Consider the following 27738-nt stretch of genomic DNA (forward strand, 5'->3'; position numbering starts at 1 on the left):
ATTAGATTTTAGGTTTTGTTTTGCTAATTCTGATGACCTTCGTAAGTCGTGATACTCACGAACAAAATGTCTCAAAATTCCATACAAATTTTAGGCTCGTTGAGCGACCCTTTCCCGTGATCCGATCTGGCCTAAATTTGGCATGAGACCTTGTACTAGGCCTAGGATTAATTTAAGCCTGCAGCGCATAACATTTCACAAGCTTGAAATTTATCATTCAAATGGGTCAGTCTTATACACACAAATTTTTAACTTCTGTCTTAAGCGATAAGAATTATACAAATTAGACGATGTTCAACATCTTATTCGTACATCCTGAAAGTATGCGAGAGAGCGCAAGCTTTGCTCTCAATGCATGTAAACCGTTGCCAGCGACAATATTTGCTGTTTTTCTCATTGGAAATTTTTTTTCCAAGTAAACGAATTGTTTTTAGCAATCTGGTTGCACTGCTTATCGCAGAGAGAACAACAAGGTTGTTTTCTCACTTGAATCTTGTGCGGAAGAACAAATTTGCAAACATGGCAGACTTTTTAACATATCCGATTTAAACCGACTTTCAGAAACCATTTTTACGACCTTTTTTTATTTGATAGGAATTGCGATTCGCATAAACATTGTTAACGATTTGAGCTATCATCTAATGCGATTTTATGTTTGCTGGGCCACAAATATGGTGGTGAACTTCAGGGGATTTATATAGATCATCTATTTGTTCTGTTTTACGACGAATGGGCGGGAGTGAAAATGACACTCTATAGGATTTGAAAAAAATGGTCCTTCAATATCTTTTTTAGAGCTACAGGTTGTCTCTCAAACAACTGATGAGTTAGGTTTGTGGTAAAGTGCTGGCGATCTGACTCGGAGGATTAGAGATCGATTCTCGGTTAGGGTGAATTTTTTATCATTTTCCTCAAATTGTCTTTATTTGCATATTTTGCTTGTTGTAGGTGTAATAAAATACCAAATCCATTTTTGAAATCCAATCATTATGGCTATATCACCTTCATTTTTTTAGCTATATGCCAAACTTACCAAAAAAGTTTAATACGATTATTTCTTCTGGTATTTATAAGGGTTTTTAAATCCTTGTTGTCTCTGCGTTCAATGTTTTCTGGGAATTAACTTTTGTGTGCATATTTTTTTTACGATTTATTTTTTGTGTTGACGAACAGCTTTATTATTTTCGAATTTGATAAAATTATAAAATTTCAACAATTTTATCCGCAGCTTACCATTTTGTTCCCCAAACAATAGAAACCCGTAAGACCGTTCTGTATTAACCGCCATTTTCATAGATCACACTGCAGCAAACCACCCGGCAACAAACAGCAGATTACTTTTCCATGTACCTACTCGTTTTATATTTCTTCATACTTTTCCACCGAGAGCCTCCGGTTGGATGCGCGGCAGTTTTTCTTCCTTTTTTTTGCTTCGCTTCCGGAGGATTGCACCGCAAGATTTTCTCCCACGCTCGGTAGGTTTTTCCCGCCTTTTTTCATCTTCCCCAACAGCACCTTGGCCAACCGAAATGAGATTACAAAACTCAATTGTTTGGATTGTTCCGTATTGAGGGTTGCAAGTATTTTTTTTTGCGCTCGGCGTTCACTTTCATCCTCGCCTTTTTTGCCATTTCATTGCGGGGGAATTCGTTTTTTTCTTAAGATTTTGTTTATATGTTTTTTTTTGCATCGTTCTTTGCATTATTTCCGCTGTTTTGCTTCAACTTTGTCAAGAGTTTTATCGTGCATTTTTTACCCGCCCGTTTAAGGTAGGAATCTCTGTTTTAGTTTGGCAGTTAGAAGAACAATCCTCTTTGCGCCAGAACAAATTTGGACTGTACTTTTTTCTGGTTCCCCAAGGTGTGCTCCAAGGCAAATATTTTCAACAAGAATCAGCAAAAGTAAACGTTAAAAGATCTTAGTTTTACTCTAAGAAAAAATCTTCAAGAACACCTTAAAACAAATGGCATTGTAAATTCCAAACCATCCATCATTGTGGAGCCCCCAATCGTGATTGCCCAAAACACTGTTTGACTATTTTTCCTTAAAAACCAAACGATTTAGCTGCCAATTTACCACTGACAGCTTTTTTTCCTTCTGAATTCCTAAGTTGTGTGAAACAGTTGAAACACCAAATGAACTTCTCCACCAAGAGACCCCGAAAAAAATAATCAAGATTGATTAATATTCAACGCGTGCCGCATGCCAAAAGCTCTTTCCGCAAATAAAATAAATCCAACCGGGCCAAATCCGGTGAAATCCCAGTCCGTATTCGCGGTCACGGATTTGACAGGAAAAAAAACCTCCACCTCTCCATGGTCTTGTCCTCAACTAGCTGTAGCCATCCTCTAGTGGTCTGTGATCGATGAAATTTGCTATTTCCACCAGCCCGATTCCTCCTTTCCTCCTTTCCAAATCCCCTTCGCAAACGATTGAGAGTTCATTAGCCTTGTCATGGCGTTTGTTTTTTTTCTGTTTCAACTCAGCTTTTCGTCCTCCCCATCATCGAATATCTCGATGGACATGATGCCATTTCTAGCGCGTAACTACTAAAAACATCTCACTCCCCATCCTCCCTTCCCTCAAACCAGTCATGGCAATCGGAATCGCTCGAACTGATCGAACTTTTCCCATCAACGACTTTGCGGCTCATTTCCCGTTCTCCGAAAAAGCACTGCCAACCCTTGACGGCTGTCAATCGATGTTTTTGGTTGTTGAATATTGTGTTGAAATGTCGAACTTTGAAGTTTTGTTTTGGTTTCTTTAACTAAGTTTCATTATGGATTACTTGAATTTGACCTAAACATCAACTCATTTCTAAAATAAGTCAAGCATAGCATTGATTTCGAAGCTCTGTTCTGCATATTCTGCAGATTTTTCTACAAATTTAGTAAAAATGTCCGAATAAAAGATCTATCTAGTACTTCCAATATCTAGATTGAATTATAATTCTACCATAATTCTGTTCAAATCCAGCAAAATAAGTTTTTATTTTTCTGTATACCAAACTAATTTTCAAATAAATTGGGACACTGAAGCTTCAAAGAGTTTCTACTTTTTTTTACAGTCATTTCTCGAGTCACCCAAGTGTCTTTAACTAAAGCTATTTTCTCTTAGCTATTTAAGCAAAAAAAAATTTGAAAGATTATTTGAAACATTTTCCCAGTCTATCTTTTTTTTTAGGGATTTTCATTCTATTGGATAATTCATCCCATTTCCAGTCCATCGAAACATTATGCTACGTTAAAGGTCTGAAACATTTAGACATTTTAAACACTTTAAAATTAAGGACACGTTTGCAAAAAAATCATAATAAAAATAAAATTTTATTCATTTCTGAAAAAGCTATCCGTCTTTGCAAACTAACAATTTGGTGCAATCTATAAGAAAGAAAAAAATCGTATTAGAGAAATCTGAGAACACCTTAAAACTCCTGTCGGCTTTTAGGTGAGAATTTTTTCATAAATTTGCAACCCAGCGTTTTTAACTTTGAAGGACGTTTTATTCAATTTAAAATTTAAAATTTAATGCGTAGTGTTGTCTTGAAACAACACTAACTGAAATCAAATTATTTTGGAAACGCGAGGGCATTTTGACTCATACATTCACAAATAATTTAAGTATGAGCACTACCCTTCGTTGCTCAAATGTTACGATGAAAATAATTTAATCACCGGTTGTCGTTATATTTTACACTTATTGATATTTATCGGTGAGTTAACAGCTTTTTTATTTTCACGTGATGTTTCGGGTTACTTTGCATTACCCATCATCAGACGTCTAAAAATTTTAAAAATAAAAAACTTCGAATTTACTAACTTGAAAAAAAAATATAATTCTTAACATTCACTTTTTATGTGTTTTGAAAGAGAATGTTATAAAAAGTATTGTAATTTTTTCAAGTTGGAAATTCGAAATTTTTAATTTTAATACATTTTTTATTCATTTGGTCATTTATTTACATTTTTTCCTTGATTTTGACTCAAACCAAATGACTTATTTCAAACCATTTTATTCATCAAAATGCTGTCCTCAAAAAATTTTCATATAACTACTGATTTTTTTTTTCAATTTTCTCCTAAATGGTTCAAGTTTCCTTAAATTTCACCTTAAATGTTTATGGTGTCTCCAATTTATATGATTCTCAAAAACTATCCTATCCCAATTTTGATACCAATTTGCTTAGTACTATTCGAGTCCATCCGTGATACCCTGCTTTGTTTGGAAGTTGTGAACGAAATGTTATCAAAATATAAGCAAAAGAAATCGTGACGTCACCACGCGCCACTTTTTTATTTTTATTATAAAACCGTATTTTTCTGCAAACTTTATGGAAATTTCAGAAAAGCACGATTAATTACAGCCAACAAATCGCTGTTTTTGATTTTTTCAAATTTTGATTTCAATCTACTTTAGGACGGTTTAGTTTCGTGACGTCACTTCGCGCAATTTTTTTAAAACGCGATTTTGCAAAGCGTTGTGACTTCACGAAATTTATGGTCATCTAAATGGAATAAATCAAAGTAAATCAATATTACAATTAATGCTTAATTTATAAATTAAGACAAAAAATTCATCCCAAGGTCCCATTTAGAAGGGTGATGGTATAAAAAGAAATTGAATTTCAAAATCAAACTTCTGAAGGGTCAATTACGAAAATGTTAAAACTCACCGTTTGGATCGGATCCTCCAGCACGCAAGCCATTGAAACAAAAACATTGTTTGTTATGGTTCCCACTTGATCCATGCATTTTTTTTCACTTTGGGGGACTAATGTGATCCATAAAGACAGATCCATGCAATTTGCAATTGCCTACAAAAGAACTGATGACAGCTGATGATTGTAAGCACAGTACAAATGTTTATACCATCACATGATAAAGCGAAAGTACTCAAGCTAGGTTCGTGGTAACGAAGTAATGTTGCGACATAATTGAGAAAATTAATAAGTGAGGATATCCCTTCAGTATAAGGGTATATACGGGCGATAGTATTGGCGAAAAATTGGCCTCAGCCATAACCTCAAACTTTGATGAACTGACGGCCTCACCAGTGATGCTAGGTGCGTTACTACAATCAGTGTTTGTTTGTTTTAAACTAATTATAATATTTCTGAATTGATTAAATTTTTTAGCAATCTACATCTAAACGTTTGAATTCATTACGGGGCGTCTCTAAATAGATGAAGATAGCCATCTTTCGCTAATGAATTTTCAAGGTGAATTTAAAACACCTGAAATATTTTTCATGTACTTCTCGGTAAATTAAAAGAGTTGTTTCTAACTTCTAAACGAATTTAAAATCATTCACTGTTACAAAAAAAAGTAAATTAACGAAAGCCACGTCTATGTGGACTATGAAAATAATAGCCTGCATGCTCTGATTATTTTTAATATTTTCTCATAATTCGCTACATCGTTTAAGTGTGCGTTACAGACAGTTGTTATTCAGTTCAGATGAATGTTGCGTTTAATTTCACATTCTAATAGAAATCTACGGGAAAGTTGCAAATTTTCAGTACTCATGAAAACGTTTTTCAACAAAAATGCAATTAAAAAAATATTATCATTTTCCAAATATCAATGCACTTGGCAGCCCTGAACACCCAAAAAAATCAAAACACGAGCATCTGTGTGTCGCTTTTCCACAGGGCGAATTTGTCGATATTAGTACCGCAAAATCGCGTTTATCGTGCGCCCTTCTCAAAAGTTGATTCTGTTCTCCCATGGTTTGAGGTTAGGGCTGAGGCCTCCAGCTAAGGTGGTGTTCGTGTAAAACTGTCAATATATCCTAATAGCAATGTTCACGGCTATCGCTTATGTAATAAGAAGGTATTTAAAGGCATGACAAAGAAAGTGTATAAACGATAACTCTATTCTACCACGGAAACCTGCGTGTTGAGGATTCAGGGGGTAGCTTACCGGGTTCTATGATCGGAGGGTTTACTTTCCGTTGCTCTGCCAACGGGGCGGAAAAGTAGCACCAAGGTACACAAATTACTTCACCGCTGGTGGGTCGTTTTGTTCGCTTTACTTATTCGTTGCTGCTGGATCGCGAGGTAAGTTTTCGTTGCACCTAATCAAGTCCGCACACAATTCAAAGCACAGCAAACATTGATCAGGGTTTCGGATGCGATTTGGAAACGCAAAAAGACACCGAATTTCACGAATAAACCAACACTTTATTAATCTACTCGACCGACGGAACAAACAACACGGAGACGATGTTGCTGCCACGAGATTTTATTTCAACTGGTTTATGCTGACTTGTTGTTGTTGCATCAGCTGGTTGGTGAGTTACCGTTTCAAAACAGTTCATCCGGTAACTCACTGCTATGCTATTTCTTATACTAGGATGGTTCATTTTTTACATTTTACAATAAATAGAAAATAATTATAGAAATTTTACACATAACAATTAATTAATTTAAGGTTGCAAATAGTGTTACTTTTCGTTTCGGTATTAGGTTTGGTAACAAACATTCCGGCCACCTTGAAATGGCACGGACATTTCAACATAAATTTCGGTGACATTGGGGAGCCTTCATCTGTTTCCTTTATCTTCGGCTGCGTGGACCAACGAGACGCATCATGGCACCAGGGGAGCAGGAGGAGCGATTGGTACTGGGCGGTACGGACACCATCTGGAGCTTTGCTTTCTGGAACAAAGAGGAACCCAGTAGACCAACAAACATAAAATAAAATGATTGGAACCGCAATCACCTGGTGCTAATGGTTTTCATACAGGAGCTAACTTAGAGTGTAGCTCTACTCATATAAGCTGCGACCACCGACTACTGCTATCAATAAGCCAGTGCTAGGAATCCGATGGGAGGAGATGTCCACCACACGAAGCCGGAAATGATGAAGTGCGACCACACTTGGAGCGTTGATTTCTGCGGAGCAAGAAGGAACCCAGTAGCCCAACAAACAAAATAAGGGGGTATCGGAATTGCAATCACCTGATTTTCAAAATTGATATACAGGAGCTAACTTAGAGTGTAGCTCTACTCATTCAGGCTGCAATCTGCGACTACTGGTTCTGGGAGGTCCGCAATATACAGGCGGAGACGACGACAAGTGGTTCTGGGAAGCAAAAGGGAACCAAGTAGACCAACAAACAACCTTTAAAAATATTGGAACCGCAATCACCTGATCCATGAAATTTCGTACAGGAGCTGTCTTAGAGTGCAGCTCTACTCATTGGTTGTTTTCAGGAACTGCGGTGACCGGTTCTCCAACGGGCTGCTCATCAGCTGGATTGGGTTCGGGTTGTTCTGGTACGGGTAACAGAGCAAGTTTGTTGACACACCTGGAAACGACATCTCGCTTCGCAGTGCGTAAGGTGACCACTCGTACGACGCCGTCTTTCCCAGGATGAACGGCTGTGATGATCCCTAGTGGCCATTGGGCTGGCGGAAGCAGATCGTCTTGGATGATCACCATTTGGTTGGGCTGGATTACAGTTGATGGTCTACGGTGCTTGGTGGCTCGGGCTTGAAGCTGCTGCAGATATTCTGGGTACCATCTACGCCAGATTCGTTGGAACCGTTTCTGCGTGAGCTTCCAATGCGACAGTTGATTGTCCGGAACAGTTGCGACGTCTTCTTCGGGTGGAGATCGCAGGCTTTCACCGACAAGGAAATGTCCAGGTGTCAGGGCTTCTAACTCGTCGGATTCGGTTGGCATCGGAATCAAGGGTCTGGAGTTCAGACACATCTCCACCTCGGCTAGTAACGTCGTCATGTCTTCGTAGGAAATGTTGGAGTGGCCTATTTCTCTCAATAGATGGTGCTTCGCTGATTTCACTGCTGCTTCCCATAGACCTCCGAAATGGGGCGATCGAGGTGGTATGAAATGCCACGCAACTCCAGATTCTGCACACCAATCCAGGATGTTCTTGCGTCCTCCGTGTTCGGTTTTCAGCATCTGGTAAATTCTGTGCAACTCATTGTTTGCACCTCGGAACGCAGTGCCATTGTCGCTGTGGATCTCGTGGGGAAAGTTTCGGCGGGCAGAAAATCGGCGAAGAGCAGCGATGAAGGCCGGCGTGGAGAGATCAGACACCAACTCGATGTGAACGGCACGTGTGGTAAAGCAAACGAAGATGCAAACGTATGCCTTCGTTGGGCCTCGGTTACGGACGAGAGACTTGATGTAAACTGGTCCGCAATAGTCCACACCAGAAACGGCAAACGGTCTTCGGGGCGCAACACGGGACGTAGGCAAATCTGCGATACTTTGCTGGATCATCTTTGGTCTGCATCGGAAACATTTGTGGCACTCATGGAATGTGCGGCGCACTAGATTGCGTCCACCAATGATCCAGTACTTTTGACGGATCGTGGCGAGCATTAGTTGTGGGCCGGCGTGAAGTAAATTCCCATGATAATACTTCGCCAACAGTTTTGAAAGTGGGTGTTTCGCGAGCAGAACAACTTGATGTTTCGTAGCTTCCGGAACGGTTGCGTTGGCCAGAACTCCTCTAATCCGAATGATTCCATCTGATTCTAGTTTTGTACGGATGTACTTCAACTGCGATGAAGACGGAAGACGACCGGACGATGCTAGAGTGGCTAACTCCTCAGGAAAACACTGTTTCTGGGCAAGACGACACAGTGTCAAATCTGCTTCTTGCAGATCGGCGGTGGTAAGCGCTTGGAATGGGTCAATTTTCGTCTTCCGTGCAGCTGCTTTCAACAAGCGGAAGTATCGCATGCAGTGAGCGATGGAGCGCCTGAGTTTTTGGTAACTGGAGTACATTCCGAAGATACGATCTACAAACTCGTCATCCTTCACGACAGCTGGAAGCGCGGCAACTGGAACTCTCATTTCACTCGTCGAACTGGTTTGGCAGGCTGACAACTCGGTTCGTGGCCACTGCGAAGGCGGTAACTGGAGCCATGGAGATCCAGTCCACCAAAGCGGATGATTGACGAGCTCAGGCGGACTTATTCCACGGGACAGAACATCGGCTGGATTCGATTCTCCGCGAACATGCATCCACAAATCTACATCGGTCGAATTCTGGATCTTAGACACTCGGTTGGCCACAAATGTCTTCCAGCGATTGGGCGGTGATTGTAGCCACTGAAGAACCGTCGAGGAATCAGTCCAGAAGAACATTTCGGCAGGCAACTTGAGAGCACGGTTGACCTTCTCCGATAGGCTGACAGACAGAACGGCTCCACAAAGTTCCAAACGGGCAATGCTATGGTGGCTCTTCAGCGGGGCGACCTTCGACTTCGATGTCAGCAATACGACACGGACGACTCCATCACATTCCGACCGAATGTAGCAGCAGCTGCCGTAGGCCTTCTCCGACGCGTCCGAAAAGAAATGCAACTGAAAGGATGTGGCATTGGCGGAAGACACGTATCGAGGAACTTGGATCGTGGCGATGGTATCCAGCGTGCTATGGAACTCCTTCCAATCGGCCTGGTACGACGCTGGTAGTGGGCGATCCCACTCGAAAGATTCTCCGTTCTCTGTTCGAAGTCCCCACAAACGCTGCATGAACAGTTTGGCGACGGTAATAATCGGTCCAACCAAACCAAGTGGATCGAAGATCTGGGCGATGTACGACATAATCTTGCGCTTTGTGAGTACTGGAGCTGGCAGAGGCAATTGGACTCGAAAACGTAGAACGTCAGACCGTGTTTCCCAAACTAGTCCGAGCGTAGAGACAGCCTGATCGTCCTGCAGGCTGTGGATTGCGGATACGGCCAAATCTTCTGGAGGAATACCACGAAGCGCTTCAGGAACATTGGATGCCCATTTCTTGAGTGGTAAACCGGCAGAAGCAGCTAGAGCGGATGCTTCTCGGCGGAGTTGAACAGCGGATTCGACATCTTCGGCACCAGATAAACAATCGTCAACGTAGAAGTCGTTCTTAAAAACTGGGGCGGCAACAGGAAAACGACTGACTTCATCCTCAGCGAGGCGTTGTAAAGCGCGGGTGGCCAAAAATGGGGCTGAAGCGAAACCGTACGTAACAGTCTGCAGCTCAAACGTTGCGAGAGGCTCTTCGGGACTTTGGCGCCAGAGAATTCGTTGGTACGTACAGTCGTCCAGGTGCAGTTGTATTTGGCGGTACATCTTTTCAATGTCGGCTACGAGTGCGATTGGGTGGGTTCGGAAGCGCATAATGATCGACAGTAGATCGTCCTGGATAGTAGGTCCCACCAACTGCATATCGTTGATGGAGTAGCCGGTTGATGTCTTGCACGAAGCGTCAAAAACAACACGGACCTTGGTGCTTGTGCTTGACTCCTTGAAGACTGGATGATGTGGTAGATAGCAGTGGGGGACAGAGTCGTCTACTGGATCAGTCAACTTGATCATGTGGCCCAAACGTTCGTAGTCGGCCATGAAACAAACGTAGGCTTCTCGAGTGGCAGGATCTCGCTTAAGTCTCCTCTCTAGACTTTGGAAGCGGCGCTCAGCGATGGATCTTGATTCACCAACACGTACCAGGGGGTCACTAGTGAGTGGCAATCTAACTACGAAACGACCGGACGAATCGCGAGTGGTGGTAGCACTGAACACTTCTTCACACTTTATTTCTTCAGCTGACAGAGCTTGGGACGGCAACAGAGATTCGAGTTCCCAGAACCTTTCGATGGATTGTTCTAGGTCTCGATCGATGGTCGTAAGATGGCATAACCGGGGTGTTACGGAGGAATTTATCGGAGCCGATCCGGATACAGCCCATCCAAAAACAGTCTCCACTAAAGTCGGCATCTCATTGCCGAGGGAAATCTTGCTGCCGCCGTGAAGTTCATGGTACACTTCTCCGCCAACGATGAGGTCAATGTCCGCAGGAATGAAAAAATGTGGATCAGCCAGGTCAACGTCGGGAATTTTCCAAGCAGCAACATCAATTCTCACTGTCGGTAGGCAAACTGTTGGCCTTTTGAGGATAAGGAAATCTAGCTTCGTGGCGTACTTTGTTACGGTTGAGCGAATCTTCGCTGTTAACTGGCGCTTGATCTGCTTGGATGATTCACCAATCCCTGAAACGGCAATGTCAACGGTAGAACGGCGGAGATCGAGAGTGTTGGCCAACTTCTTCGTCATGAAGCTGCACATGCTAGCGGAATCAAGCAGCGCCCGCGCCGGAATTTCCTTCCCCGTACTGTCAACCACCAAAAGCATCACCGTTTCTAACAAAACTGTACTGTTCGTTGCCTGAACAGTCATACAAACTTGTTGGCTCGAAGTAGATGGTTGCGGATCTGAATCTGGAGGAGCGGTGCTACGTTGTGGAGCTGGGAGTGGTGGATTCGACGAAAGCGAAGTTGGTTTCGGAACCGAATTGAAGTTGGTGGTCTTGATCGCATCATGGAGGAGAGAATGATGCTTTCCATTGCAGAAACGACAAGTGTGTCTGGAGGAACAGGATCGTGATAAATGGCCGGAATTGAAACAATTCCAACACAAACGATGGGATGTGACAACTTGCCGTCGGTTGTAGGGAGAGAAACTTGCGAATTTCCTACAGCGAAATAGATGGTGTCGTTCCGAACAAACTACACACACGGGTAAATCGGGTTTTGGATCAGACGCAACAGGATTGGCCACTAATCGGAACGCCTTCTTCGGTTGGGATCCCGTCATCCTCGCTGGAATAGTTTGCAGGTTGCGCTGTTCTTCTGAGACGATCGTCTTCAGCATCATCGCTCGAGAATACAGGAAATCGATCAACTCTTGGTAAGTGATGTCTCTCAGGTCGCTTGTTTTTTCCTCCCAGGCTCGAAGTGTCGTAGGATCCAGCTTGTAGCACAGTAGGTTCACTAGCGGAGTATCCCAGTAACCTACCGGCTCACCCAGTTTAGCCATGGCCTTCACATGGCGGTCAAAATCATCAGTCAACGTATGAAGATCCTTTGAAGACTCTTTCCTTAAAGGCTGGATGTCGTACATTGCCCTGAAGAGCTGTCGTTTCAGGTACCGCTGGTTATCATACCGCTTCATCAACGCGTCCCAAGTTATAAGATAGTTGTCAGCCTCAACGTTCACGGACTCGAAAGGTTTCTTGGCTTCGCCTTCCAAACTCTGAAGCAGGTACTGCAGCTTTGCAACCGCTGGAACATCTGGGTTCGAGTGCACCATGGACTTGAACGTGTCTCGGAACGACAACCATCGCGAAAAATCACCATCGAACCTCGGCAAATCTATTTTGGGCAGGCGAAGGTGAAACATAGCTGTGCTGGTTGGTGCGGTCGGCTCTGCTGATGTAGAACTGCTCAACCTTTCCGGGATATTGTTCAACAGGAATGCTTTCACCTCACAAAACCTTTCCTCGATGGTCGATCTCTCAGCCAAACGCATTTCAAGCCGGTCTGGCCCATCCCACTTCTCGATGACGGTTTGCGCCTTTTGAAACTGGTCGTAGATCCGATCAACTAAATCTTGTCGAACTTGAAGGCGCCCTGTGTCTCGATCAACGTTGAATTCCTTTGTAAACCTCTCAACATCCGACAGGTTTGTCAAAATAGCCTTGCGACGAATAATGGCATCCTCCACCCTTTCGTCGGATTTGGTTTTCGGCATGTTGGAATTCACTGACACTTGCTACCACCACTGTACGATAACGAAAACACAGCACAAAAAACGCAAACGAAATCCTTCCCGAACCGATGTACTGGTTTTTAACACGACGGCGGAAGTGTAAACCAATCGAACGATTAAATCCTTCCCGTCGCGGATTTACACTTCTACGCGACGAAGAATGATACAAATCGAACGATTCAATCCTTCCCGTCGCGGTGTATCAATCTTAACACGAAACGAAACCGAGAATTGTGTGTTAAAATCGACGAAAAAATCCTTCCCGACGCGACACACAATTCTTTCGCGAAGACTGCCACCCACTCACACCCAATCGCATATAATATTAATCAATATTGCCAATATATAAGCCTCAGGTGCATAAGGACTGAATTTGCCAGAAGAATTCCAAGTCCAAAACTTTTTCGCCAAAAATCAATCAAATCCACTTTCCCAATTTTTGCTGACCGGTGTAAAACATCAGCATAGCAGCAGATCAAAATTAACAGCTGTTGGCGGCTTTGTGCTGTTGGCTTGGCTTCACTTTCTTTGTGCGCTTTCTTGGTTGCTCGAACAATGCACAGCAATAAAAGAGGCAATCAAAATGGCTCAATTTGATGCAGCCAGCGCGTCGAATAAGCAAAATGGTGTACTCACCGCTACCTTCCGTGTGGGGAATTCCTCCGATCCGGCTCGAAGGACCAATGTTGAGGATTCAGGGGGTAGCTTACCGGGTTCTATGATCGGAGGGTTTACTTTCCGTTGCTCTGCCAACGGGGCGGAAAAGTAGCACCAAGGTACACAAATTACTTCACCGCTGGTGGGTCGTTTTGTTCGCTTTACTTATTCGTTGCTGCTGGATCGCGAGGTAAGTTTTCGTTGCACCTAATCAAGTCCGCACACAATTCAAAGCACAGCAAACATTGATCAGGGTTTCGGATGCGATTTGGAAACGCAAAAAGACACCGAATTTCACGAATAAACCAACACTTTATTAATCTACTCGACCGACGGAACAAACAACACGGAGACGATGTTGCTGCCACGAGATTTTATTTCAACTGGTTTATGCTGACTTGTTGTTGTTGCATCAGCTGGTTGGTGAGTTACCGTTTCAAAACAGTTCATCCGGTAACTCACTGCTATGCTATTTCTTATACTAGGATGGTTCATTTTTTACATTTTACAATAAATAGAAAATAATTATAGAAATTTTACACATAACAATTAATTAATTTAAGGTTGCAAATAGTGTTACTTTTCGTTTCGGTATTAGGTTTGGTAACAAACACTGCGTTTTCAACAGAGAAATACATAAATGATCGTTAATCGACGCTTATATACCCATTTTAACAGTTAAATAGCCGTTTCAAGATAACTCCAATCGAAATGCGTTCTTCAGATGAAATTTTTTCATAATTAAAAACTCTAAAATTTAAAGAAAAATCGGTTGATAAAGACCAAAATTTTGGTGAAAAACTATTATTTCTTGTTTATGCCGAACAAAATTCCTCATAATTCCATACACCCCTTTGCGTGGTAATTCATGGTTGTCCATTTCTCCTCGAGCGGCTTGAAAAATTCAACTCAGTGAACTTTTCGTTCTGAAACACTCGCCCAGCTCTGTTGAGACGCCGAGCATACACCCAATCAAAGAGCAGAGAAAGTTTCCCCAGGGTGAGAGCTAGAAATCAGCAAATTAAGTGTAGAGGAGCAGCGCTAAAGCAACTCAGTTGGTTTGGTTCTTTCTACACAAGAAAAAGAAGTAATATCGTTTCATGCTGTTTGTTTGCCTACTGCGGTAGGAAGAGAAGGAAAAAAACTACACTTCAGATGTGTGTTTCGTGATTTCTCCTTCTCTCACAATAGTGCTGCTATTGGGGCACCGGTTTCGCTCGGCACTTGTCTTCGGCTATATTCGGAAACGAGTATGGAGCATTTCGGAAGGAAGTGTGGCGCTCTGGAAATCGTCCCAGATATCAGTGCAATTTACTCAGCGTGCTGTAGGATTTGAGAGGTGTTGACCAACCATGCATGGTATAATATGACCCAAATTTTGCATTAGACCTTCTGCTAGACCATAATCTAATTTGTTAAATTTTATAATTCAGATAAAGTTTCTTTTGTGAGCTTTTATATCAACATGTGGATCCATTTGGATTTTCTAGTAACATTCTTTGAGGAGGAAATTTCAATAAGGAACAGTGGTTTTTTGAATAATTTTATTTGAAATTTATTTTCCATGCATGTTTTATGAATTTGTTTGATATAAAAAGTTAATCTATAAAATTTTCCATGTTCAAAGATTATTTGAATCTCTTTGCACTTATTTCATGAAACTTATTTTGTTTGAACCAGCAAGTTATAGAAGCAACAAGCGGGGTTTTTTATTATATGAAAAACTTGTTCTTTGCAAGATTTTTACTCAAATCACAGATAACTACCTGCTTTATGATTCACTTATATTCTACTTTAAATCGATGAGGATTTTATTTTAATGATAGTTTATTGATTGTCGAATCAAGTGTTCAACAAGTGCGATTTTTTATGTTTTTATTAGAGATGTTTAAAAACAACCGCGTAAATGCGAAAAAAATCTTTTCTTAGTTTCGTAAAAATTTGATAATTATATCTATTCGTTTATTGAAGCGCATTGCTATGTTAAACTTGAATTGAAGAAATACTATGAAAGTGTTGAAGTAAAAAGTCTTGAACGTTTTAGAAAAATCAAATCAATTTTTGTGATGTCACAACGCATTTTTTACCCGAGTGCATCTACTGAACCGATTTTCATTTTGCATTAAATTCCTCTCAAAATATGGGAATATGGGACGTTTAAGGGAATATGAAATGAAAAAACAGTAGAATTTTTTAGATGTCACAACGCTTAAAAAAGATAGCTTTAGCACTGATTCTAAAAGATAAAACTGAAGTAATTATTCTTTATGTAATATCATGCCTATGGCTTTTTACCATCATTTTGGAATTATTTTTTTGACGTACTTAGTTAGATTTTTGATAAAGTTATGTTTCAAATAAAGAAAAGTTGTTGAAATCAATTTATTTTCATACTAAAATTATAAAATTTCAACGATTACATACTCAATTCTAAAAAAAGATAACTGAAAATCTTTTGATGCAAAATGAAGCTCAAGAAATAGCTTTTCTTATGCTGAGCAATTCATTTTTTAACAATGAAAAATAGAAAAATGGTTCTCCAGTTGAGAAGTACTTAGAATGGGTCATTTACATTTTTAAAAAGATTTTTGTGTTTTAAAACAAGTGACAAAAAACGGATAATAAACTCAAATAATTGATATTTTTCATCCTCTGCAGAAATTTTATGATTAAAAAAAATGCAAAAATGTAGGTTTGCATTTTGTATGTTTTTTTTGTAAAAGAAGACTTCAATAAATTATTTTCGAAAATTTTTAATGGTTGTATGGTTGTATCCTTACCAAGGCTGGATTAAGGGGGAAGGGGCAATTAGCCCGGGCCTGTGACCTTTTTCCCCAAGAAAATAAAATTTAACATTGCTTTGATGATGCTGCTTTAATTTCCATAAATATAGGAAAACAGGAAAATTGGTGTTACAACTTGAGGCGGGAAAAGGGGGGGGGGGCGGTAGTGCCTTGAAAAAAATAGGGAGCCCCAAGAGTAAGCATTACAGATTTTCTCCGCATTAATGAGACTCAGAAAATCAGGGAAAAGTATATTTTAAAAATTAGCAAAATCTTTGCATTTGGTTTCGTTTTTTTTCAGCACACAACTTGTATAAATTTTTGCAAAATCCAGTGAGAAGGAAGTTCAGAAAAAGTGAGGACACCTTACATATTTATTTATTTTAACGAAATTCATCAGCTCAAGTAGTTTTTCGAACTCCCAGTCCAGTTAAATTCGAACTTGTCTAAAGAATATTCTGTTAACTTGGCCTGACGAGGGAATGCTTACCATACAAAAAGTTAAACATCAATTTCTCTGATTGAACAGAGAATTTATTTCAGGAGGATTTGCTGTACAGAAAAGGATGAATAAAGAAAACTATCTCTCATTTTTATTGAAAACTAATGTCTATTATCGCATCAAACTTAAACCTTTGCATCATTTGTGTAGAAATTTAAGAATATGTAATTTATGGATAGATTCATTTTTATTTAAATTTACTAAAAGACTTTATAACTAACATTCCAGAATTGTATCCGGGCAATTTCCAGGTAAATGCAGGGTATTATTGAAATAAAAAAAAAAGATCTTAATGTTTTCTCGAGCTTTGCTGGAAATACAATAAAAATAAACCAGCCAATCTGAAATGTTCATTTTACTAGCAAAAGTATTAGTATGAATCATGCAGATTTGTTGGCTTTTCAATTATCACTGAATTTGGCGTTGGTTTCTACACTCTACATGTTTTTTATTGAAAAAAAAAATCAAAACTACTGCAGTTGCATTGGTCAAATTGACAATACTGTTTTATTTTTATTTTTATTCCAATTTAAGTCTACGATATGATATTTGAATTAAAAAATTTCCAACTGATAAAAAAAATTATATCTCATTCAATCTGAAATGCTTCTACTCAAAATAATCCTCTACTGAAGAAAATATCCTGAATTCAGCTTAATTTCAATATTGAATCTTATTCAGTGACTCTCGAAGCATGAATATGTCTTTGTCTTTTATTTCATTTTCTTCATGATTTTACATTAAAATTCCAACTATTGAGACTTTCCACTACTGATTTGTTTTTTAGTTTTTTTTTTCTAAGTTATCTGAACTCGAAATCTCGTTTAAGGAACTTAACTCATTTGAATCTGTGTTTTGAGCATTTAGTCTCCATTCTAAATCAATGTAATCATATCTAAATTTCACAAAAGTTTATGTTTATTATATTTGTCAATTTTATTCTTGATTCAAAATTTGAATGAGCATGACATTTTGAAATTTTAAAACATTACAAAAAATTGTTTTTTTGTGTTTTGATTATTTTAAAGTGAAAAAAAAAATTTGATTCTGAATAAAAAAATTTGAAATTCCTGCTTTGCTTTTGATTGTATCTTTGACACAAATTGTGTATTTGAACTTCATTTATAACTTATTCTCTTTCTGTTATAGTTTTGATTTGAGACAATCAATTGAAGTTCTGAATATAATGTGATTTAAAGTTTTAAATTCTTCTTTTGAACTCTCATATATGATATATCAATTTAATTATTTTTTTTTTAATTTTGCATTCTTGTTAACTCTGAAATCTTTCCAATTGTCATGACGAAATCATTTAATCTGTTTTTGATGAATTTCATTCTATGCTACTAATTTTGGAATAAAAAATCATCTTAAGGAGACAAAATAAGAGAATTTAGTCAACAGTAGAGAAGAATTGTAACTGAATTTTTCATTTAACATCTCTAATTAATCCGGAACAAATTTCAAATCCTTCTTTTGTCACTCGGAGCTGGACCATCGGAAGGGGGAGTATAATAAAACATTATGTAGAAAACTAATAAATTGGAATAAATTTCATGACAGCTTGCAAGCAATAAAATTGCATACTATACCATTGCACAAAACCCATAATTCAAGTAATTTTTATCGAAAAAATCAATAAAATCAAGCAAACAAAAGGTGATAAACCTCTTCGGGTTTTTTTGAAATTTGGAAGGGGGGGTGGTGGGACAAAAGAAGAAATTGATATATGTTCCGGCATTTTCGTAGCTGATGGAAAGAATTAAAGAAACATGAGCTATCAAAGAACGAAAGAACATAGCCGTAATTATAATGAATTTTTCGAAAAAGATACAATGGCTCACCGGCAGACTTGAACCTGCAATCTCCGCTTCAGTACAACGGCGCGTTAGCCATCTGACATCTTACCGTAAGTTGCGGCAAACCCGAAGCAATCGACCATGTGCTCGCTCGGCTAAAATCCTGAGTCGATGGGTTAGAGAAACAAGAGAGATCAGGGTTGCCAACATTTTTTTTTCAAAAATCAGGGAACTGGCGTAATAAAAATCATGCAAAATCAGGCTACGTTAAAGTTACCGAAATTTCGCTCAAAATGATGCCCTTTTTTTGGTCATCGCTCCACATTTCCACTCTTATATGTGTTTTGAGCCTACTTGGTTGAATAATTGAATAATTCTACTACATCAAGCAATCGAAAGATTCCATTTAAATCCCTTTTTTAAAATAAAAATTATCGGGAATCTTTCGATTGCTTTAATTCATCCACATTTTCACTTTTTCACTTCAGCCATGGTACCTACTCCAATTCCTTACTACCCATTTTTCATGACATTCGCAAAAATCAGGCAAAATCAGGCATATTTTCAAAATCAGGGAAATTTAATGGCTTATCAGGTTGTCAGGCAGGGCCTTGAAAAATCAGGCAATGCCTGAAAAATCAGGCACATTGGCATCTCTGAAAGAGATCAATAGCGGAAAACATCACATGCGGGATATACATGGTCTTTTCGATAGAAGGTCCAGCTTGCTTAGATTGCTTGTGTTTGCCGGTTTCATCACGTTCACCGTGATGAAATTGGCTAACGCGCCGTTGTACTGAAGCGGAGGTTGCAGGTTCAAGTCCTGCCGGTGAGCCGTTGTATCTTTTTCGAAAAATTAATGATATTTACGGCTTATGTTCTTTCGTTCTTTGATAGCTCATGTTTCTTTAATTCTTTCCATCATCTACGAAAATGTGATTATTTTCAGGTACAAAGATGTACCAAACGATTTCATAACATCAGTATTGATTTTATGTTCCGGTCTTGTTGATCAACTCTTCCGCAATGATTACTTGTGATGTATTAACATTTTTTCTTTGAAGATATCATAAACTACCTTCTACGTAGATAAAATGGTAATTTGAGAGTAATATAATAATCTTATATCCAGACTCTTTGTATGTTTAAAATTTTATATGTTCTCTAGGATGGCATAAGAAAAGAAATCTATACATAGGGGCTCCCGAGAATTTTTTTTTCAAAGATTCACCACGAAGATGTATAATGAATTCTTAGATGTCAACGCAACCCCATAAAATTTAATATTGCAGTCTATGTAGATTTTTTATTAATATTTTTTAAATATGTTTTTCTATTGTTAAACAAATTTACAAATAGTAATAGAGACAACCAATTGAGATAAACATATAAATTAATTATATTAAACTAAAAGTATTTTTAAACTTAATCCAGAACCTAAAAAGTCACCCCATAGAAAAATAGATTGTATTCTTCGGCCTTCATGAAGTTTTTGATTTCATTAGATAAATTTTCACATTTTCATTAATTCATACAACTCATGTCGTTTTTTTTATTTTTTTTCAATGTTATACTTACAAACTCGGAAAACAAGTGAGTTAAAATTTCGAATCCTTGTTTTGTAAGCTAAAATATTTGTATCGTTTATAACTTATAAATTATAAGTTTCGTGTCTCTGTTATTAATATTAATTGAACTAATATTATTTGAATATTTCCTAATTAAACCAACAGAACATTAAGGGTTGTCCCAAACCGATGACAGCACCAAAGTTGCCATAGTTAACATTTGGTCTTTGGTGCCGGTTCATATTTTCTAACTCGATGCGCTATGGTGCCAAGTTTGCATGCCGGAAACTGATGCCCAAAAAGTTTAGTCTGGCCTAGCCTAGCCTGGCGTATGTTCGATGCATCGATTGCCTCAATTATCAAACCTTCCTTCACGTTTCACCCTTTTCGAATGTTAGTTCATTTGTAGAGGTGTGAAAATTCAAATTATATGGTCCCGGAGCGGCATCGGAAGGCATTTTATGAAAAGCGGAAATCAAATTAGGAAGTTTCGAAACCATTGCGCTTCATTGACATGTGTCTATCGAGAAATGAGAACGGTGATTGCGTAGAATTTTCGTTTTCTATTTTTGGATGTTTGCTGTGTTTAAATTTAAGCTGAACCGAATTAGCACTTCTGAAATTACTTAATGCGTTATTCGTAGAAAACTGAGCTCGCACAACCGAAAAATTTGCCAAATTGGGGCCACTTAAAACGTTCCAGCATCATTTTAACTAGGGTGGTGGTTCGTTGAAATTATTACCAAAGGCAGCCAGCCAGCCAGTCAACAAGTGGTTAACGTGCCGCATACAAACAATTATAAATTCAAAACTGGCAATCTAATACGCGTTATGGGGTAGTACAAGTTTATCGAGCCGTGAAATGAAAATTACGTGCAAAGGTGGGCAGCATCTAACTACTACTTTTAAATATGAAATAATATGTGGCACCGTGCCAAGCGATTCCACCCACATCCCCAGTTGGATTTTTTTTACTGCTGGTGAATCAAAGCGTGAAATATGGTAAACAATATTATTCACGAGACGCCTCGGCTCAGGGTTAAGCACAGCCTCGACCGTTGGCGTTACTGCGGATGTGATTAATAATTAAATAGTGCACCACACTTTAATTTTTTTGGACTCTTACTTTTGCATGGAAGTTAAGTGTGAGTAATAGAAAAGCATCAATTTAGATAAATATCATGTCTACAAATGGGAACCGCTGTTTGAAAAAAAGCACCATTGGAAAACATTTCAAGTGAAAATTCAATGTCAAATGATAATTTTTGTCATTTTCGGTTTTTTTTATCATACTTTTGATCATTTTGCTTTTTCTCTTGTCCTGTTTATAATGTTTGTTTTTTTTTGTCATATTTGCTATTTTTGTCATTCTCCATCAATTTAAAGTTATTTTTTGTAATTTTTTGATTTTTTAGATAATTCCATGTGATAGGATTAGGCTTTCCTTTGAATGAAATAATATCACACTTTGGTATACTGATGGTTAGATGGTTCATTTCACACCAGTTGGCAAATTTATCAATACAATTCTGTAGAATCAAACAGCTATCCTCAATTCTGATCTTGTGAAAGAGTTGAAGATTATCGGCATAGCCTAGTCGGCATCCATCCGGTATCATTAAAAGCACGTTATTGAAGAAGATTGCGAATAGGAGAGGCCCTGGATTGCTGCCTTGTGGTACGCCTGAGCAATTACAAAAAGCGGAAGAAGTTTGGCTGGGATCCAAGTTTGAACGACATTTGTCTCTTTTTCAAATAAATGTTTTAAGGTGCCAGCCACGAGACAAATGTGTCCGGAAAGCCGAGCCTACTAATTTTGGCTTGGAGCTAATCATGGCTAACGCAATCGAACGCAGTTTTGAGATCTGTAAAGACAGTGTCAATTTGAAATCCCTTTTCAATAGACTTAAGGCAAAAAGAAGTAAATTGAGCTAAGTTCTTGGAGAAGAAAACACAGTGAAGACTTGTAGTGGCGAGCAGCGTTGAAGGCATGTTCAACCTACTGGAAATATGTATGGAAGTCTACAGAAGGTATTTTGAGCTGCTATTGTATTTTTTTTATGTTCAACCTGATTGCCAAGATTCCAAAGAATATTACTATGGTCGGGTAGATTCGATTTGATTGTATATACTGTTCCAGAAATTATAAGCACACTTTCATAATAAAAAAAAGTTTATTTAATTTTATTTATTTTATTTGGCACACTGTTTCATTATTTGTGTTCTATTCAACACTGTACTCTCATTTGATGAAAATCTTCAATCATTAGCCAGACTTCGCGCTTTTCCTCGAATATGACTAATAAGCATCTGCACAGTTGCATTACCCACCATTTTTCACCACTTCTGACCAATCCATTTTAAATTTTCCGATACTAACAGCTGGTTTTAGGGGGTATCCATTAATTACGTAACGCAAAAAAAATGGACTTTTTTGACCCCTTCCCCCCCGGTATGTCACAAATCGTAACGCTGCGACGTATCTCCCTATTGAAATTACGTAACGTTGATTGATACACTACCCTTCTTCTCACATTTTTGAATTTTGATCTTTAAGGTTAAAACACGATTTTTAACATATAAGTTTTTTCATCATTCTTTAGGGACCATTTAAATATTACGTAACGCTTTAAGGGCGGGGAAGGGGGGGGGGGGATGGTGGTATAGCAGTTACGTAGGGAAGAGGGGGGGTTGAAAATATTTGAATATTTGATATTAAATATTTTAATATTTGAACGGCCCCTTAAATTACCTACAACAAAGTTAATATCCAGCTGTCCAGATCGCTTCTTAGAACTCAATAATAGTAACACTCTGTTAACACTTATTGATTATCTTATTCCGAGTTTCTCCGTGCTTGTTAGCTGATGATCTTCGTTTAATTTATTCTACTCAAGGAGCATAACTTGGTATGTAAAATATACTTACCTACCTACCTAAGGGTCCAGCGCCGATTGACCGGCGCATAGGGCTGAGATAAAAGATCTCCACTGCTGGCGATCCGGAGCCAGCGTCTTCACTTGCTGCCAGCCAAGGTTCTCGTCAACTGTGCGGATTTCAGCGGCTAGACTTCGCCGCCACGAGCTTTTGGGCCTGCCTCTTCTTCGATGCCCATCTGGATTCCAGTCAAGCGCCTCTCTGCAAATCTCGTTTTCATCTCTTCGCAGCGTGTGCCCAATCCATCTCCACTTACGTTCCCGAATCTCGATTTCTAGCGCCTTTTGATGACACCGGCGATGATTTCAACGTTTGAGATCCAGTTGCCAGGCCACCAAGCGCGGATGATATTCCGCAGGCAGCGATTCACAAAAACTTGCAGTTTTCGCGTCGTCACCGCATATGTGCACCAAGTTTCACACCCGTACAGCAATACGGATTTGACGCTTGAGTTGAAGATTCGGATCTTAGTTCGTAGAGAGATCTGGCGTGACCGCCAGATGTTTCGGAGACTCGCAAACGCAAATCGGGCTTTTCTGATCCGGGCTTCGATGTCCTTCCTGGTACCACCATCAGGCGTAATCTGGCTACCAAGGTACTGGAAGCACTCCACTGTCTCAACCTGTTGTCCAGCTACCACGAAATTGGAACGATTTTCTGTATTGATTTCCATCGACTTGGTCTTTCCGACATTGATTTTGAGACCTGCTGCCTTGGAGCTTTCGGTGAGGTCGTCGAGTTTGCTCTGCATGTCTTGTTGTGTTTGGGCGAGCAAAACAATATCGTCTGCCAGGTCAAGGTCGTTCAGTTGCTCCATGGTTGAAGGATTCCACGGCAATCCTCGGTTTGGTCTACAGTCAATCGATCCAGTCAAGATCTCATCCATTACGATGAGAAAAAGCAGCGGTGACAAAATACATCCTTGTCTCACTCCAGCAGTTACCGGGATTGGTTCGGACAAGACACCGTCGTGCAAGACCTTGCACGAAAATGCCTCGTACTGTGCTTCGATGAGATGGACTAGTTTCTCTGGGACCCCTCGTCGTCTAAGAGCAGCCCAGATGTTTTCGTGGTTCAGTCGGTCAAATGCTTTTTCGAAATCAACGAACACCAGCAGAAGAGAGTCCTGGAATTCGTTGATTTGTTCCAGTATTATTCGTAGCGTTGTGATGTGGTCCACACATGATCGTCCGGATCGGAATCCAGCTTGTTGCCGTCGGAGTGTAGCGTCGATTTTCTCCTGGATCCTGTTCAGGATCACTTTGCAGAGTACTTTGAGGGTTGTACAGATCAAAGTTATGCCACGCCAGTTACCGCACTCTGTTAGGTCTCCTTTCTTCGGGACCTTTACGAGGATACCCTGCATCCAGTCGGCCGGGAATGTTGCAGTATCCCAAATGTCAGCGAAAAGACGGTGCAACATTTGTGCTGACAAGGCAGGGTCGGCTTTGAGCATTTCAGCAGGAATGCAATCGATTCCAGGCGCTTTGTTGGATTTCATGTTTTTGATTGCCGCTTCTATTTCAGCCAGCGAGGGCGCTTCCGAGTTGACGCCATTAATGCGACTTACTGTGGGCGCCTCGAGCTGCGGGTTCTGTTGGCCATTGCTATTTGTAACTCGGAAAAGTTGTTCAAAATGCTCAGTCCAACGCTTGAGCTGATCTGTTCGATCTGTCAGCAGCTGACCTGCTCGGTCTTTCAGCGGCATTCTTGCATTAGTCCTTGCACCACTAAGGCGGCGAGAAATATCATATAATAATCGGATATCTCCAATGGCGGCGGCTCTTTCTCCCTCTTCGGCTAGGGAGTTTGTCCAGGCTCTCTTGTCTCGTCTACAAGCTCGTTTAACTGCCTTTTCCAGCTCCGCATATCGTAAGCGGGCGGCTGCTTTGGCTGACCCGGTACATGCCTGCTCAATTCCGACTTTCGCCTTTCTCCGATCATCGATCATCCTCCAGGTTTCATCCGACATCCATTCACTTCTTCTTCCACGAACTTTACCGAGAGTACCATGGCTCGTCGTGATAAAGGCATTCTTGATTCCACACCACTGTTCTTCGACTGTTCCGTCTGTCGGCAACTCCAAGGCTCGGGATTCTAGCTGTTCAACGTATGCCCTTTTCACCTCTGGATTCTCCAACCGGCGGACGTCGTATCGACACCCGACTTTCTCCTCGCGCCGTTGGACACGTGCAACTCTCAGTCGTATCTCGCCAGGGACGAGGTGATGGTCAGATGCAATGTCTGCGCTTCGCTTGTTGCGGACATCAAGAAGGCTCCTTCTCCATTTTCGGCTGATGCAGATGTGGTCAATTTGATTTTCTGTTCGGCCATCTCGGGATACCCAAGTGACCTTATGTGCTGGTCGATGGGGGAAGAGCGATCCACCGATCACCATGTTGTTGTTGCCACAAAATTCTACAAACAGCTCTCCGTTTTCGCTCATCTGTCCTAGGCCATGGCGCCCCATGATGCGCTCAAGGTCCTGATTATCGGAGCCAATCTTTGCGTTGAAGTCGCCTAAGTGGATTTGAATGTCACCCTTCGGAATTCTCTCAACCACGCTGTTCAATTGACTGTAAAACTGCTCTTTCTCCTGCAAATCGGCAACGTCAGTTGGCGCATAACACTGGACCATTGTAAGGTTTCTAACCCGTGTTCTGAATCTGGCTACGATTATTCTTTCGTTTATCGGTTCCCATCTTATGAGGGCCGCATGGGCCTGCGGGCTTAACAGGAAACCAACTCCTCGTTCCCGAGTAGCATGTTCTCCTCGTATGCCAGAGTAAAGCAGTACTTGCCCGGACTGTGTCTTGTATTCTCCAGTGTTAGGCCAACGGACTTCGCTCAGTCCCAATATCTCTAGCTTGAGGCGGCTAGCTTCTCTAGCAAGTTGAGCCAGCTTTCCTGGCTGGGCAAGGGTCAAAACATTCCAAGTTCCAATTCTAGTCCGTGTTTTCATGCTAAAAGTCGTTGCCAAAGTTCCAATTCGGTTATTTCTTCTCTCAGTTTCTGTAACAATACAAGATATCAGGAGCAGTAGGTTGTTAGCCTAAAGTCCCTATCCCGCGATGGGGCTGCCATCTTGGACTTAGCTGGCGGGAGCCGCATTTCATAAATTCAGCCGCTCGCTGCGAGACAGACGCTGCTTGAGCCGCCCCTGACCTGGAGAACAGACGCTCGGTTGTTGTTGCACGCCGCCCCTGACCTGGGGAACAGACGCGTGCGGCCACCTTCTCAGTCTGCATGCGACCAAAGCATCCACCGGGGTTGGGTACCCGATCTCCGCTTAGGTTACTCGCACCCCAGCCGGCACCGCGGGGAGGTAGAGATAGGAGTTGTGAATAAGAGGTGATATGACCACTATGGGGCCTCGAGTTGCACATTATCCACCGTTTACCAGCCGTAAAATATACTTCACTTAGTAATATTCTTCGGATCTATTAAACTTTGCATGTTAAAATATTGGGGGTCTAATATACGGTTTTCCAACGGCAATTCCATGGATATTCGCACACTGACAGGACACTTAGAACATAAATTCGACCATTTTCTGGCTATTTTTTTGTCAAATATTGCAGGTTCGCAATTCCGACGGAAGGTGGCGAACCTACTATTTTCCCGATACAAATGCCCTGTAGGAAAAATGTACCTGTTTAGCCTGATTTTATCGTAGGAATTGTCAATTTTTTTGTTTAAAGTAGGGTGGCACTTTCTAACTGGGATAGCATTTCTTCAAATCGATCGATGCGCACTCTGGAATCGATATTGTGTACTATTGGAAAAATTATCCAACAAACGAAATGGAGTGTCCAGTCAGTATAGTCAGTGGTACACCACTTGGGCACGATACTTTTTCTCATCTCCGTAGTAAGACCACGAATTTTGAAATGTAATCACAAACTAAATGTTTTTTTGATGTTATCACGTACAGAAATGTGTAAACGAAAGGACGCAGCCAGTAGAATTCAAAAAATATATTCAATTTAAAATCAACGTTAACATTAGGTGTGCTTATAATTTCTGGAACAATCTGTAAACAAAAAAGTTCTAGATTGTTGAAGTATTTATCAAAAGGACGAGAACTTTATTGTCACCCTGAATATGAAATAAGAAGATACTTTTACTTAAAAACGGAAAATTCGATATTGCTCTACAAAATTAGATGCAACATTGTCCCATTTCATTGTCTTGTAGCTAATTAAAGGGTTATACGGTCAAAATTTGGTCAATATCAACTTGACGCATTTCTTTCCATTTTGCATTTAAAAAACCTGAACACCCCTCAGTTTGAAGGTGTGTGTGTGAAGAATGTTGTTCCTATTTTGATTTTGGAATTCACTCTTCAGTAGTCAAAATGCCTTCCAAGGAAGAAGAGCAGCGTATCAAAATTTTGCTCGCGCATCGCGAAAATCCGAGCTACTCGCACGCAAAGCTGGCAAAATCGCAAAAAGTTGCCAAATCAACCGTTACAAATGTAATTAAAGTGTTTGGGGAAAGTTTGTCGACAGCCAGGAAGTCTAGATCGGGGGGAAATCGAAAACCGGAAGCCGCTGAGACGACAAAGAGAGTTGCCGATAGTTTAAAGCGAAACCCTAACCTCTCTCTCCGAGATGCCGCAAATAAGCTGGGTGTATCGCCTACAACCGTGTATCTAGCCAAAAAACTAACCAAACTATCGACATACGACGGCCAAAGCGTGATGTCGGAGGCTGTACACGACGATGCTGACGAAGTTTGACTGCGTGGTAATGGACGACGAAACCCACGTCAAAGCCGACTACAAGCAGCTTCCGGGACAGGAGTTTTATACGGCAAAAGGAAGGGGAAAGGTAGCAGATATTTTCAAGCACATGAAACTGTCAAAGTTCGCGAAGAAATATCTGGTTTGGCCATCCATCTGTACCTGTGGCTTGAAAA

The 27738-nt window shown here is 40.3% G+C and overlaps 1 protein-coding gene across 1 annotated transcript; it reads right to left on the minus strand.

Annotated features, from left to right (window-relative positions):
* Window positions 1-7199: 7199 nt before the first annotated feature.
* LOC129753097 (uncharacterized) lies at window positions 7200-12554 on the minus strand. Its single transcript, XM_055748900.1, has one exon. It carries the CDS (start codon window positions 12552-12554, stop codon window positions 7200-7202), a length of 5355 nt encoding a protein of 1784 aa, XP_055604875.1.
* Window positions 12555-27738: the final 15184 nt, after the last annotated feature.

Source organism: Uranotaenia lowii, chromosome 3 (assembly GCF_029784155.1).
Source record: "Uranotaenia lowii strain MFRU-FL chromosome 3, ASM2978415v1, whole genome shotgun sequence".
NCBI lineage: Eukaryota > Metazoa > Arthropoda > Insecta > Diptera > Culicidae > Uranotaenia > Uranotaenia lowii.

Bases quoted from the DNA above. Each gene is read 5' to 3' on its own strand.
- LOC129753097 (XM_055748900.1), bottom strand. From the start codon at position 12,554: ATGCCGAAAACCAAATCCGACGAAAGGGTGGAGGATGCCATTATTCGT.